The sequence below is a fragment of the Tauraco erythrolophus genome, chromosome Z (genome assembly GCF_009769465.1).
Source record: "Tauraco erythrolophus isolate bTauEry1 chromosome Z, bTauEry1.pri, whole genome shotgun sequence".
In the NCBI taxonomy this organism is placed as follows: Eukaryota; Metazoa; Chordata; class Aves; order Musophagiformes; family Musophagidae; genus Tauraco; species Tauraco erythrolophus.
Genome location: NC_141496.1, coordinates 25,869,869 through 25,884,210, shown reverse-complemented (window position 1 = coordinate 25,884,210; position 14,342 = coordinate 25,869,869). Strand labels below are relative to the sequence as shown.

At 36.1% G+C, this 14,342-nt stretch overlaps 1 protein-coding gene across 3 annotated transcripts in view; it reads right to left on the bottom strand.

The window, feature by feature from the left end:
* The window catches only part of CWC27 (CWC27 spliceosome associated cyclophilin), a 129,672-nt gene that overhangs the window by 29,638 nt on the left and 85,692 nt on the right, over nt 1-14,342 (bottom strand). For all 3 annotated transcript variants that reach the window (XM_086628814.1, XM_086628815.1, XM_086628816.1), the window contains one exon: nt 8,415-8,512. In XM_086628814.1, coding sequence (XP_086484940.1) covers nt 8,415-8,512 — 98 coding nt within the window. The remainder of the gene's footprint in view (nt 1-8,414; nt 8,513-14,342) is intronic.

Genomic DNA, 14,342 nt, shown 5'->3' with positions numbered 1-14,342 from the left:
AGATTACTACTAAAATCAAGACTGGCTTACAGTGAGTTTTTTGTCCTCTTCCTTTGCAGACAGAGACACAAGAGGAAAAAGCATTCACTTTAGCAGGGAAGAGACTGAGTAGAGATGCTGCGTATTATTTTATGAGATTAAATGAGGAAAAAAAAAAGTAAATAGTGGAAGAAAACACACAAGTCTGCAAAAGTAACACATTCAAAATACATACTTTGATACAGTGAAGCTATACCGTGTAAATATTTAAGTGTCACTGATGTTACTCAACCTTGATAATAAAACAAAAATAAAACATAATCTTAAATTGGCATCCTTGCTAGATGTTGAGTCTTCAAAACAATTCAATCATTTGATTCCCATACCACGATTAAAAACAAAGCAGAAAATACTTCATATCTTACAAGCATTCTTACACTTGAATGTTGTTTTATATTAGTTGTTACATTTCTCTGCTCAGTGTTTTGCAGCTTTTCTGGTTTCTCATATGTGACAATTAAATTTCATCATCCACAGACTATCAGACAGTTTACAAAAATGTTCTAACACGAAAAACTAAAATTCTGCTTCTTAAATACTACTACTATTTAAAACCAACATATAGTTAAACAACTGGGCAGAAGGTATTTGTCTAAAGCAAATTTCACTGAGGTATATTCACAGGTTTACACTACTCTAGAATTTTGAAAAGTATCTTTTCAAATATTTGATTAAATATTTAAAAATGCTGAAGTAATTGAGCACTGAAATTATAGTGTTTGATGTAATTTCTGGCATCACTACAGCAAATGTCACATAAAACCAACCATCTTATTTAAAGTAAGGTCTTGACAGCAGTCTGGCACAGTCAACAATCTTATTCACAAATTGGAAAGCTGGTTATAATCAAACATGTACGGAAGGAATTATTTTTTTCTCTGTCCTCTTGGAACAATGTAAACACTTAAATTTTCACCCCGATCTTCCTTAATTATTCTAATCTCTGAACACAGGAAAAAATCGGGTAGGCATAATATGTTACCTGAACAATTTGAAGTAGTGATACTAAATGTGACACCGATACTAACAAAGATCTGCCAGTGGATGCAAAACAGATGTGTGACACTGCCACCTGTTTATTAGCATCCTCTCAGAATTAGCCCCAATCCTGCAAAAAGCCCAGTGTGACCTAAGCCTTATTCACACAGTTCTGTGGTCTTCAGTGAGTTTTTCCTGCTACAGTTTCAAGTTCTGGCTGAGATGCAGTGTTTATTAATCGAGTACAGAATCATATTGATGTTGTTACACAGCCCCTGAACTAGCAGTTTTTTCCTAATGCAGCCAGCTCAGAGCATAGGCAGACACTGTGCATAGACACACCTGATGCAGCATGATACAACTCACTCACCATCCCACATTCCCCAAGAGGATACAGGCAGAGAACAACAAAAAATCTCCTGCTACACACAAATCCATTTCCTGATAGTAGTCTGTTTCAAATATATGCAATTTCTTATATGTAAACTAACGTGGAACAGGTAAACTCACATATTTAGCAGACTGTCTGGCATGTTGACAGCTTTATTGCATTGATGAAAATTCAGGGCAATAAACAAAAAATTACTAAGTGAGACACAATAAATGTTTTTAACTTTGGGGCAAAATTACTTGCTCATGTACAAGACTGTTTTACTGCTGCTAGATTCCATTATATTCAAACTACAGTGTTTCTAAAGTCTCTTCTGTTACTCTTCAGTTGTAAACAGCTGTTTCACAGTAAAGATATCCTTCATTCCTTTCAGTTGCCATCTTTAAATACTTAAGATTCCACCCTTCTGTCCCACCTCCTACCTAAATTATACATATCTTTGAGTATCCATTAATAAATTACTTCACCTAGTCTTCTGCTAGTTCGGGGCTTTTTTGTCCATTTGTATCCAATCTTTTTCAGTGGTACAATACTTGGAATTGAGTGCAATAATAAAACTGTGCTTTTACAGTTAATGCCTTTGTAGCAACGTCCACACAATCACAGCCACATCACAATGTAAACTCATGTTCAGTTTGTTTTCTAGTACAAACTTCAAGTATCTTTCACTATTGTGGCTTTCTCTATTTCTTTACTTTAGGAGTTTGTGCATGAAATTATTTTTCTTTAATACTAAGGATATAACCTTTTAACATCTCAATATGATTTTGTATTTATTTTCAATGACATTTTCCACACCTTTTCTTCCCTTCTTCAATCCAGTACTTCCTGTATTAGAATCTAGTATTTAGTGACATTTACTTTTGTTTCTCTATGGTTAACAAATCCATAGTTTTCTAATGTTTTTCCAACAGTCATAGAATTCCATGTAAATACTCAGTTCTGTTCCAATTTTTGTAACACAGCGACCATAAAGTACAATACAGAGAGATGACATTACACTGACCAAAGCAAAATTTAAGACACAACACCATGTTAATTTTATAAAAACTGACAAATAAGTACAACTCTAAGTGTTTTCACAATTATATTAAGAAAGTTTAGAGGTGTTTGCTCAATTACTATGCTTCTTAAATTACTAATCCAACACCACTGTAAGACAGCAGTATTATTATGTTAGCAGTCACAACCTGCTACTTAATCTTTCTAACACATACTCTAATTTGTATCTTCTTCAAAGGTGATGCTTCATAACTGGAATGTTCAAACAGACTTCAGAGAAAAAATATGAGTATCTGGCTATGGTGAAAAAGAGAGACTTCAGAAAAATGCTTTTAGCTCCTTACGAATCATGGTGAAAATAAAAGCTTTGCCGTAAGTGCAGACAGACTCAAACATTACAAAATTTAGACAGTTAGCTCTGGACCACTTTTGTGTTTTTCAGTCACCTCTAGTTGTAAGGTTGAGATTCACAAAAGAGAGGAAAACTTCGGCTACTTCAACATTACCCAACGCTACTATGAAACAGGAGCAAAATTCTTAGGCCCTGATATGCTCACTGTTTTGGAGGCTGTTCTATTTTAGACAACCACTTGGAGCTCATCAGGTATGCTCCTGGAATGCATCTTCCAGCATGGCTTCATCCAAAAGTGCACATCTGGTCTGCGGTAAAACACTAATGCAGATGTAACCTTTTACTTAAAATTCCTTACTTAAAAATCTTCTTAAAAATAACTGAAATTTACTTAAAAATTTCAGTTTTCCTTAGGTATTCATGAAGTCTGCAAGTTCTTTCATCCTTTACCAGAAACATACCTATCATGCAACTGTACTTGTCCTTTCCATACAGATGAGAAATTTTGTACAATTCAAATAACACCAAGTTGATAGGCTTGTGAAGGACATTTGGAGAATGATTTCTAAAATGCAGTGGGTAGAATCTAGAAGTGAAAATGGAGCAATTTAAACTTCATATTAGCAAACTTTTATATAAATCATAGTAACTAATCAAGAAGACGGCATTACAGGAAAAGATATTTTTCAAGTGCCAGTTGATGCTGCCAGCATTTTGATACTTTTTGACACCAGCTGAAGTCGAGACAAATGCAGTCAAGAGGAAAACATTAGATAGTTTCATCACAGAATGGTTAGGGTTGGAAGGGACCTCAAACATCATCTAGTTCCAACTCCCTGGCCATGGGCAGGGACACCCTCCACTTATACCAGGTTGCTCAAAACCTGGCCTTGAACACTTCCAGGGATGGGGCATCACCTAATAATTTTTATATTACAAATAATTTAAGCATGTTATTTAATCAACAAGTGTTAATGTTTGAGAACGTTAGGTGGATACTGGTGTAGCTGACACTTTGATACATTCTATTTACTTTTAAGTAAGAAAACAAACCACTTCCCTTTTCCCTGTTATTCTTGATTCTGTAAAGACAGAAAGCTTTGTCACTGAACAAATTTAAACAGTAAGTTTATTACTAAATAAATCTACTTCCTCACTAAATAACATACTTACTAAATACAGTAAACGAAACTTCAAATGACACACACAATGTGACCTGTAAAAGACACTTACCCTACATTTAAAAAACTCTTTCTTTAAAAGCTCATTTCCTCTCTTAGTCTGAATTTTGGCAATACTGACAAATAAGCTGTTGTCCTGATAAATTAGCAAAGACTAATTTTAGACTAATCTGACTACTGACCTTTTAAAGACAGATTTAAAAAATTTACTTAAACTTGAATCTCTACTTTGCTCTGGATTGCTGCCAGCTCTGGAAAACATCCAAATTGAGAGGTGGAAAAGGATTCAGAGGTAGAAAAAATATTAAAGCATGGATGAATAAAACAAAAAAAAGTAAGTTTTGATTATTTACCTAGCAATTAATATATGGATTTTATTAGACATTACAGAAATCCCTTAGAAGCAGGCATGGGAGATTACAAATTGTATTTATTTATAAACAAAACTTTTTCCCAAAGACTATTTGTGGTTATTCTACAGGGCCATCCCTTTTAGCAAAACTGGCTATTCACATAAGAGAATATGATCACAACTACATGATAAGCATTTGTTTACATACCTTCCTTCAATCAATAACGTTTTAAAATTTGTTATATTGTTTTCATTTAATTCTGGTTATCAAAATACATGGTATTTATGGCAGCTTTATGGCTACCTTATGCTACCAGTGTCAATATGCGTCCACAGCTAGACAGTGGACCATTAATGTATTTTTCAATTAAATGTCTAATGAAAAGACCATTTGGTAATGCTTAGTAAATTCTGGTATTTCACAACGGTATTTTGATCACTTTTAAATGTCTGGTGTCATAAACTCATCTCTTAAAGCTGTTCTTATATTTAATCCGGAATCCTTTATAAACCAAACTATACGCCAGTTATACAGTAAATCTCCTATCTGCCTTTCAGTCATCACCTTTAAGCACTACATGTTCATTCTAGCTAAACACAGAAATAGTTTCCTCTCCTTCAAGACTATATCAATTATATTTAATGAATTTTTTACATTTATTCTTTGAATATGGATATTTTTTGGATGTGGATTTTGTACTGGTAGATTCTCTACCACCAGAAAATTTTTCACTTCCTTTTATCATATGGTGAATCACATTTCTTTGTGCAAGACTTCCTCAAAACCAGAAACACCATTAGGACATTGATCTTCTCTTTTCAGGGTATAGACAAAATAACTCACTAGATAATCAAAATAAACTATTTGAAGAGAAAGCAAAATGCAAAGAGAGTACTGCCTTACTGAGTTATTTTGATAGACCTACAATCAAGCCTTTATTTTAACAGCTGATTTAAAGACTCACAGTGATGGTAAATACAACACTTTGGATTCCACCTAACTACTATAACCATTAATAAGACACTTAGTTTCTCCTCCCCATCAAAACTTTCTTCCAGGTCACATCTTACCTTTCTTTTGATTAAGCTGTGCTTCACAGAATCTTGAAGAATAACAGAACATCTAAGCCCATTCCTCTCAAAAGACAGGATCAATCTTTTCTACATCAGTCCTAAGAAGTATTTGCCTAATCTGCTATTGAAAACTTCCACTTTGTAGGTCATCTATTCCAATACTTATGTTTAGGAATTTTTCCCTAACGTTTAACCTTAATCTCTTTAGCCGTGATTGAAGCCTATTATCTCCTGTCCACAGAGACTACATAGAATAATTTCCTCTCCATGGTAACCTTTAACATTCTTGACGATCATTAGTATGTCTCCTTTTACAAAGTCATCTCTGCTCTAAACTAAACAGCCCAAATGCTTACAATCTTCAAATATTATGCTTTCCAGATCATTAATCACCTTTGTTGCTCTCCTCTGTGCTCCCTTAAGATGACTTGTATCTTTTTTCCAAGTGCAATCACCAAAACTGGGCAAAGGATGCAGGCTGAAGACTGGCTCAAGCTGAATAGAAAATGAGTCTGTCTTGCATACAACAGTCCATTTTATACATTTTACAGAACACTTTCTCTTTTTCAAAAGCATGGCACTACCAACTTGCTGTCAGCCTTCTATTTACTATGTTTCCTAGATTTTAAGATGTCTAAATGCTACCTAACATCTTGTGTCTGTGCAAGTCATTAATTACCGTAACAATCTTTTTTTTCCCTGAGATCTCCCAAAGTAAATATATTTTGTTTACCTTAACCTGGCTTCTAACGTCTATGAACTGACTCAAACTACCTACTCAGCATAAAACTATCCTATTAAAGAAAAAAAGGAACAGTTTTCTTCCAATTTAAACTGAATCAGATCAGTAACAGCTCCAACATGGACTAGTGGAAGGGAAGAGAGTGAGCCAGTCAGCTCTTCACATTAACAACTGCATGTGAAAATACAACCATAGCATGTAAGTTTGCATGCTCCTTTTTTTTCCTTTGATCTTCCTCTTTCCTGTCCCATATATTTTTTCAGTCTGCAAATTTAATAAAGGTAATCTGGTGTTTTCTTCAGATCACTGACACACAGTTTCCTAGATTTCCAGTTTGATTACAAAGAATTGTCTTAAAGCATCTTGTTCGCATTTAGTTAATGTCTCTGAGACTGCTTTAGCCAGCTCCCTAATATGTTTCAGTATATGCTATCAAGTTCAAATTATTTTAATGCACCTAATTTATCTAAGTAATCTCTAGTTGCTTGTTCTGTACCTGAATGGTTCCTTCTGTGTCACTCATCATATGTAATCATATGATCGAAGTTGACTGCTATGCTAAAGACAGAGTGAAAACAAGCATTCAAGCTTATTTCCTCTTTGTTTAGCCAAAGACAACCAACTCTCTTCTTGGTCATTCGTCTCCTGTTACTGTATTTTCATTAATCATTTTGCCCTTCACCATTTACATCTCATTTAATGTCTTTTTAATTTTGTTTTAAATTTTAGAATATGTTTATTTTAAATTTTTTTAGTTAGGTAATCCAAGAACTTGTTGAATAGGTTCCTTTCTGCCATATATCTTTCTCAACAGGTACTGGAACAGACCCTTCCTGTGCTCTGACAGTAATCACAAAAAAGAAATCCAAGATTATTAAAGATTATTTTCACCATTAGCCGTTTACCTACTGATTTTCAACAGATTTATGTCCTACCTGCTGTTTATTTCAAGGAAAGTAAAAAACCAACAACCCTAGTATATGAGCTCCGTTTCCTTGAATAAAAGGTATCCTTCAAAATGGTACCACAGTAGTAACTGTGAGTATTGCCCAAGTATTACTTTATCCTGTCACTGTAAAGGTGGATTTACTCAAAGTACTCTGCACTAAGTCCTCTGACTTAACTGGCACCAGAACAGAGATAACATTTAAGTGATAGTATTACAACTGCCATACATGGCACGATTCCACGTAATTTATTATATATGCACCAAAGGACTAACCTTTGCCTTTTCTACACTTCTACTTGCAGTTCTTTTTTTACATGGCCAGTGACAGCATTAATTATCTTGCCAATGAGAGCTTATATTCATTCAGTGATTGAGCATGATTCCTAGAAGTTTTTCAGAGCCACTACTTTGTAAAATTTGGTGCCAGATTTCATATACAAGTTCAAGTTACTGTATGTTTTATTTTGCCAAACTGGTTGCTAATGAAACTCACCTGTTATTCAAGAGAGTCCATGAGTTTTTCTAAAAACGATGCTGTACTTTCTAACACTCCTCTAAATTGTGTGTCATCTTGAAGTTTTTCTGACTAATTTTATTTCTTCCAGATTTCTTATGGTATTGAGAACTGGACCAAGAATCCACTCCAGAAATGTGTCTAGCAACTCCAGATTGCCTAAAACCCAGTTCTTTTATTTTCTTCAGTTCAGCTAAAAAAGGCTGTTACATCCACCTGCACTAAAACACGTACCTTACATACTATTATAAACTTAGCCATTTATGCACATCTAGAAAAAATAGAATATAAAATTTGTCTGACAAAGAAGTGGGCATCTGAAGATCACATTTTGCTAAGGTTTATGGAAAATAAACGTGAAACTGACTTTCTGAATTTGAGTTCCACTGGTGTGTCATAAAATGCATCTAAGTTTGAAGACAGTAGCTTTGAGTTCAAAGTTAACCTTTCACATTTAAGTATCTTTCCGAGTCGGAATGTCAAGAAGACTTTCCAAGTGAGAGGTCAGAACAGGTATGTCCCCAACAAAGAACTCAATCATATGCCGTGGTATTTCAGATCCAGAACCTTGCCCAACTACACAGACGTAACTAAAGAGTTTTGGAAGAGTAAACACAATCTTGTTTGAAAGAATGAACGCTGCCTACACAATTTATCCATATACTGGCATCATTACATTACTACCATTCTTAAGAAAACCTAATTTTCTTGGGAAAACCCCCAACTTTTCAACAATATAGCGTCCACGTTTATCCACATGAAACACAAAACTGCTAAAAAACTTTAAAACTGGAATGTTAACTGGAGATCTACACAACACCTGCTACAATATGCTCTTACCTTCCTCTTCTTTGGGTTTTAAAGCTCGCTCTTCTTTTTTCTGCTTTGCTTCCAGCAGTTCACGTTTCAGCTGTCGCGCTTCTTTCCGTAGCTCCTCACTATAAAGAGAAAAATATTTACAATAATTTAATCTTCTAGGAATGCAAAGTCACTCAGGAGAAACAGAATCAAAGTTAATGGGCAGTAAATCTCTGATATAAACAAAGGGAATGTACTGACTCACTGATGGTAGGAACATGGCTTAAAAATCAATTAGAACCTAAGAAAGTTCATGTTTTCATTAGCAGAGACAACAAAAGAACATAGTAGATGACGTCAAGGATGTGAATAACAAAACAAAGAATCTCCAGTGGTATTTTTAATTTAACGTTGTAATATTTAACCATGAGAACCACACAAAGAGAATTTGAAACAGAGGCACTGCCAAATAAATATTGCATGTGTTATAAAATTCCGTTTACTGAAGTAATAAATCATAGCATCCTAGATTTCTTAGAAGTAAAGGCAATGCAGTTATTATATGACAAAGATATGATTTGTATGTAAGCATAAATTATTACATATGAAAATTCATTTCATTTTACAAATTTTACAAAAAAATAATCAGGTGATAACACTAGAAAGAAGAAACCAAAATTTGCAGGTAATTGTGCCAATATCAAATGAAGTATCTGTATTCTTAGAGTCACAGGTTGAAGGGACCTCTGAAGATCAGCCAGTCCAGCTCCCCTTGTCAAGGCAGGACCAAACCAAGCAGGTTGCCAACAGCATTGTCCAGTCAGGTTTTGAATATCCCAAGATGGAGACTCCACAACCTCTCCAGGCAACCACTGCTTGACCTCTCTCAATGCAACAACACTCTTTTGTATGTTTAAATGGAATTTCTTGAATTTCAGATCATGCCTATTCATGCTAGTCTAATGGTTACCAGTGGAAAAGAACTGATGGCTTCTTCAAGTTTTTCTGTTGTTAGCATCTGTATTTCCCACTTATTTAAAAAAGTTCTGATTCATTTAGTATTTTCATCGAAGTTAATGAACAGCAGAAACTATTACAATACAGGAACGAGGCATGCAAGCATCTCCCTGCAGCTGTTTTACGGACCTCAATTCTCATCTGTAATACCATTACTCACAACACAACAGCCTTTTCTAAGCAAAGACTTGCAATTGTGGGGTCATGACTTCTTTTGAACTTCATTTTCATTTGTATGTATGCACAAATACAGAGCCTGTGAAAAGCACTAGAAAAAGACGACTGCAATTTTAAAGGTATTTAAACAATTAACTACAGTAGTAGGTCTTAATTTTCAACAGCATGGCAGAAGCTACACTAAGCCAGATTAGTTTTTACATAGGACTGCAGTTCTACTCTTCTGTCCTGAGAAGAAAATCATAGGGGAAGGATAAATAGCCATTTTTAACCCAAGTACTTCCATTGCTTTTATATAAATTTGGGATAACATGGTAAGCAAGCTGCATTACAAGACTAATCTAGTATACGGCAATGTTTTCTTAAAGAAGTTGTACAGCAGAAACAACACACGTGTCAATAAAAGTTACACGTTTAAAATATTTAGAGTGCCAGAACATTGTGACAGCAACACAGCTAGAGGGGGTTAAAAATGGCACTTAGAAGTAACAGAGCCTAGCACATCAGAAGTTTTCCTGTACGAGGGACACATTTACTCTTTCTTAGTTACCTTAAGCTATTGTGGAACGAAAAACAAACTAGCTAGTGACAACTATTGAGCTCTCCCCCTCTCCCCCCTACTTTTTTTTTTTTTGGTGGAAGGAGGTTTTGGTACAGAACACAGAAGGTCCTAATTCCTAGAGAGCCTAATTCTAAAACGTTTTTTCAAGCTCTCTCTATGATGAGTACTAGGTCAATAAAGGACTTAGATACTCGTCTCCTTATAGACTCCGTACTTCCTACATTTTTTATTCCTCAGCTCACTTTACCAAGCCAGGTTGATGAGAAAGGTAATCCAAAAAGCCTGCATGCTAAAGAGGAAGCCACAAGACCTGACTGATAGGAAAGCCAGACTCACAAGCTAGATTTACTGGAATGGAACTGGAAATAAGTGACTTTATGTAAACAGGGAAATGGCAAATTGATGAGGTGGAGCAGAATCAAAATAAGGGACTATGATCAGTCTGTACTTGCCCCCTACATCTCTGAAGCACAGGTCTTTACATGCAGTAAATTTGCACTCAGGTTTCATATAACTTCGCTGTTGGTTTGTAGCCAATTATGCAGTTGCCTCCAGTCCCTGGAAAGTTTCTTTTGCTACAGAGGCATGGCTCTGTCTGCTCCATGTTTGTGTTGCTGCTCTCTTAGTGACGCAGGCTCTCCCCTCGCTCATGCTCCCTCCTTCCTCCTCTTCTTGCCATCTCCTGCAGCCTGGAAGCTGTCCTCCCTCCCTCAACACAGAGAAGTGCCTCCAGAGCAGGTGTAATCTCCTCCCCTGCCTACTACTCATCACCCTTTTGAAGGGCCAAAACGTGCAAGTGGAAAACAAACAAGTAACACACAGCCGTTTTGTCTTCTTCCTGAAATGACATTGCCAACATTGCATACAATACCAAAAAGTATTTCCTTCCTAAATTTCATATTTTGAAAACAGAAAAGTAGCTCATTCTTTAAAATGCTAATCTTAGTATCGAATGTCCACAGTTCGTGAAGAACATTTCAGTGAAATTGCTTAAGTACCAAGTTGGATTCCACCTTGCAGAAACTTCTTCTAAAACTGGACAACATAGACCAAATTTCCTACTACCAGCGATTTGTTTTTAATAGCTTTCGAAAGTAAATTACATCGTATAGTAAATGAAAGCCTAACTTCCCAAATACTGGCTAGCACTAGCATATAGATAAACAACAGCTTTTAACCTTTTATCTGAAGTAGCTTAGCCTAATCACTTTTCTATAGCTACTACAATCTCTTCACTACATAAGCCTCAGTATCTTTTGCTGACTGAAGTTGGAACACCCTGAAAGAAAACAGTTGTTAAACAACTTTACCAATAGGCTTATACTATTACAAGGAAAAACACAATGGTCACAACTGTCTCAGCCATCTGTTCTGTATTCAAGATCAAGCAAAGATATAACTCTTTGTGTGTATGTGTGTATACTCATGCATGCATATAATAAATTACATATTGAATGTTTCCTAAAACAAGAATTATAGATAATATTTTTCTTTAAGTAACATTGTCAAAACTCTCAAGGAAACTTAGCTCCAAGAGGCACTATGACAAAAAGGAAACCCAAAAAACTACCCACTGAAGTCTAAAACTAGAATGAAACAGCCATATCAAAAGAATTATTCATTTTTCCCACCCGTAACAGAGTTGACTGAAATCAGAATGTTAATTCTGCAGAAATTTGAAAAAAATCTAGCCAAACCGTTTCAGAACAAACTGTGTAACTCCAGAATTTTTGGATTACTTTCTCAGAACAAATAAAATTGTTTTATCTAGAATATTTCCAGTGAAATCAAGCCTAGGAATCTCTTTGAATTTCTGGTTCAACTGTGGCTTGGTCTGATAGGACTGTGCATCAGTTTGTTGGTACTGACAGGAACTCCAGAATCTAGGAGCTATAAAAATTTGGGTAACTTCAGGCTGAAATCTAGTACACCCTAAAGACACCATGCATGGTGAAGGCATCAGCTTTCCTAGTAAAATACTTGAATGCATGATCAACAAACACCTCTACAATTATCTTGGTCATCACTCAGGCTTCTCTTTAGAAGAATAAATATTTTATACTTTTTAAAGAGTTCTTCTTATAGGAAAGGATGTTCTCCTAGCTTTAATCACTTCTGTCTACTTCAGTATTTCCACAATCTTTTTGAATGTGGACTTCAGAATCGGACATACTGATGGGTTCTGGCATTCCTGTAGGGCTCTTCTGACAGTGTACTCGGTACCTTAGTTTTAACTCACCAAGGAACACAAGGTCATAGGTCATCACTGTACTGAGCACTCACATCATTTTCCACAACGACTCTAAACCCACCTCTTAGTCTCTTCTTTCCAAAACACACCATTCAGCAGTTGTACTATCCTGCAGGTAAACCCTGCATTTTTGATTTCCAATTGTTTAACCTGGTATTTAGCTGTATTACAAGGGTTTTTTTATTGCACTGTGACCACTTGGTATTCAATTCAAATGATAGGCAACAGTCTGTTCTCACGTACCCTATTATTTTCTTACAATGACTTTTCAAATAAAAATGTCAGTGGCTTTTAAATAACTGTTTGCTACAAATCTACCTGTGCTATAATCAAAGTCAACTCTTTTTAAACTGTGTCATCCCCTCCCTCCAGTTTTCCCAAAAGGCAAGAAAGTTATCTACTACCTACAAAATCACACTAACCAACATTAGTTAAAACTTTAGTCTATTTTTTTTTTCTGAAGACTGTCCCAAACAAAGCATTCTCTCATACCCGGTAAGGAGTGAAGCAAGGCTAACCTGTCTTTATTTCTCTACATCATATCCTTTGCCATGATTAGACTCTGAAATAGTATCTATTATTTAAAACTCTTGTAGTTTCCCAATTTTTATTGAAAATGAACACTAGTAGAGCAGAAAGCATTGCATTTAACCAAAGTTCTTAGATTAAGTTAGCTAGGCCTGTTATCTGAAAATGCTTAATCTTAAAGGATGTTGCCCAACCTCCTGCTTTTTAATGGATGTGAATTTTTCATTCTAGTCTTACAGAACATAAATATCTATCAAATAATTTTTTGTTTTCTATCTAATGATTTCACCACCTTAATATAGCAGATGACAATACATAATCTACCTGGATTCACCCCTCCCCCCTTTTTTCCTTTTTTTTTAAACTAAAGAAATGCCTCCTTGCTTTAAGCATCACAGTAGTCATAATATTTCATTGGCTCTTTTGGACTTTCTTGATATCTGCATTTTAATTTGGCACATTCATATCCTTTTTCTTTTTTACTGATTTTATATTTCTTTTAAAACAGAATGTTTCATTCCCAGTGTTACTTCTTTCCATATCTTTTGGATATGAGTATCCCTGAAGAATTTTTTAATTTTGGTAACACGTCATTCTGTCATTCTGTCTTAAATCTTCCAATTCGGTTATACAAATTAAAAGAAGTGCCACATCCAGAGAGTAGTGGTCAATGGCTCAGTGTCCAGACGGATATCCATGACAAGTTTTGTCCCTCAGGGGTCCGTATTAGGACCAGTACTGTTTAGTATCCTCATCAAGGACAGAGACAGAGAGATTGAGTGCATCCTCAGCAAATTTGCAGATACCACCAAGCTCAGTAGTGTGGTTGACATGCCTGAGGGATACGATGCCATCCAGAGGCACCTGGACAAGCTCAAGAAGTGGGCTCATGTGAACCTCAGGAGGTTCAACAAGGCCAAGTGCAAGGTCCTACACCTGAGTCAGGGCAACCTCCAGCATCAATACAGGCTGGGAGATGAAAGGATTGAGAGCAGTGCTGCCAAGAAGGACTTGGGAGTACTGGTGGGTAAAAAGCTGGACATGAGCCGGCAATGTGCGTTCGCAGCCCAGAAGGCCAACCATATCCTGGGCTGCGTCCAAAGAAGTGTGGTCAGCAGGTCAAGGGAATTGATTCTGCCCCTCTACGCTGCTCTCATGAGACCCCACCTGGAGTCCTGCATTCAGCTCTGGAGTCCTCAGCACAGGAAAGACACGGATGTCTTGGAGCGAGTCCAGAGGAGGGCTACAAAAACGATCAGAGGGATGGAACATCCCTCCTCTGAGGAAAGGCTGAGAGAGTTGAGGTTGTTCAGCCTGGAGAAGAGAAGGCTACAGGGAGACCTCATTGCAGTCTTTTGATACTTAAAGGGGGCTTATAAGAAAGACAGGAACAGACTTTTTAGCAGGGCCTGTAGCGACAGGACAAAGGGTAATG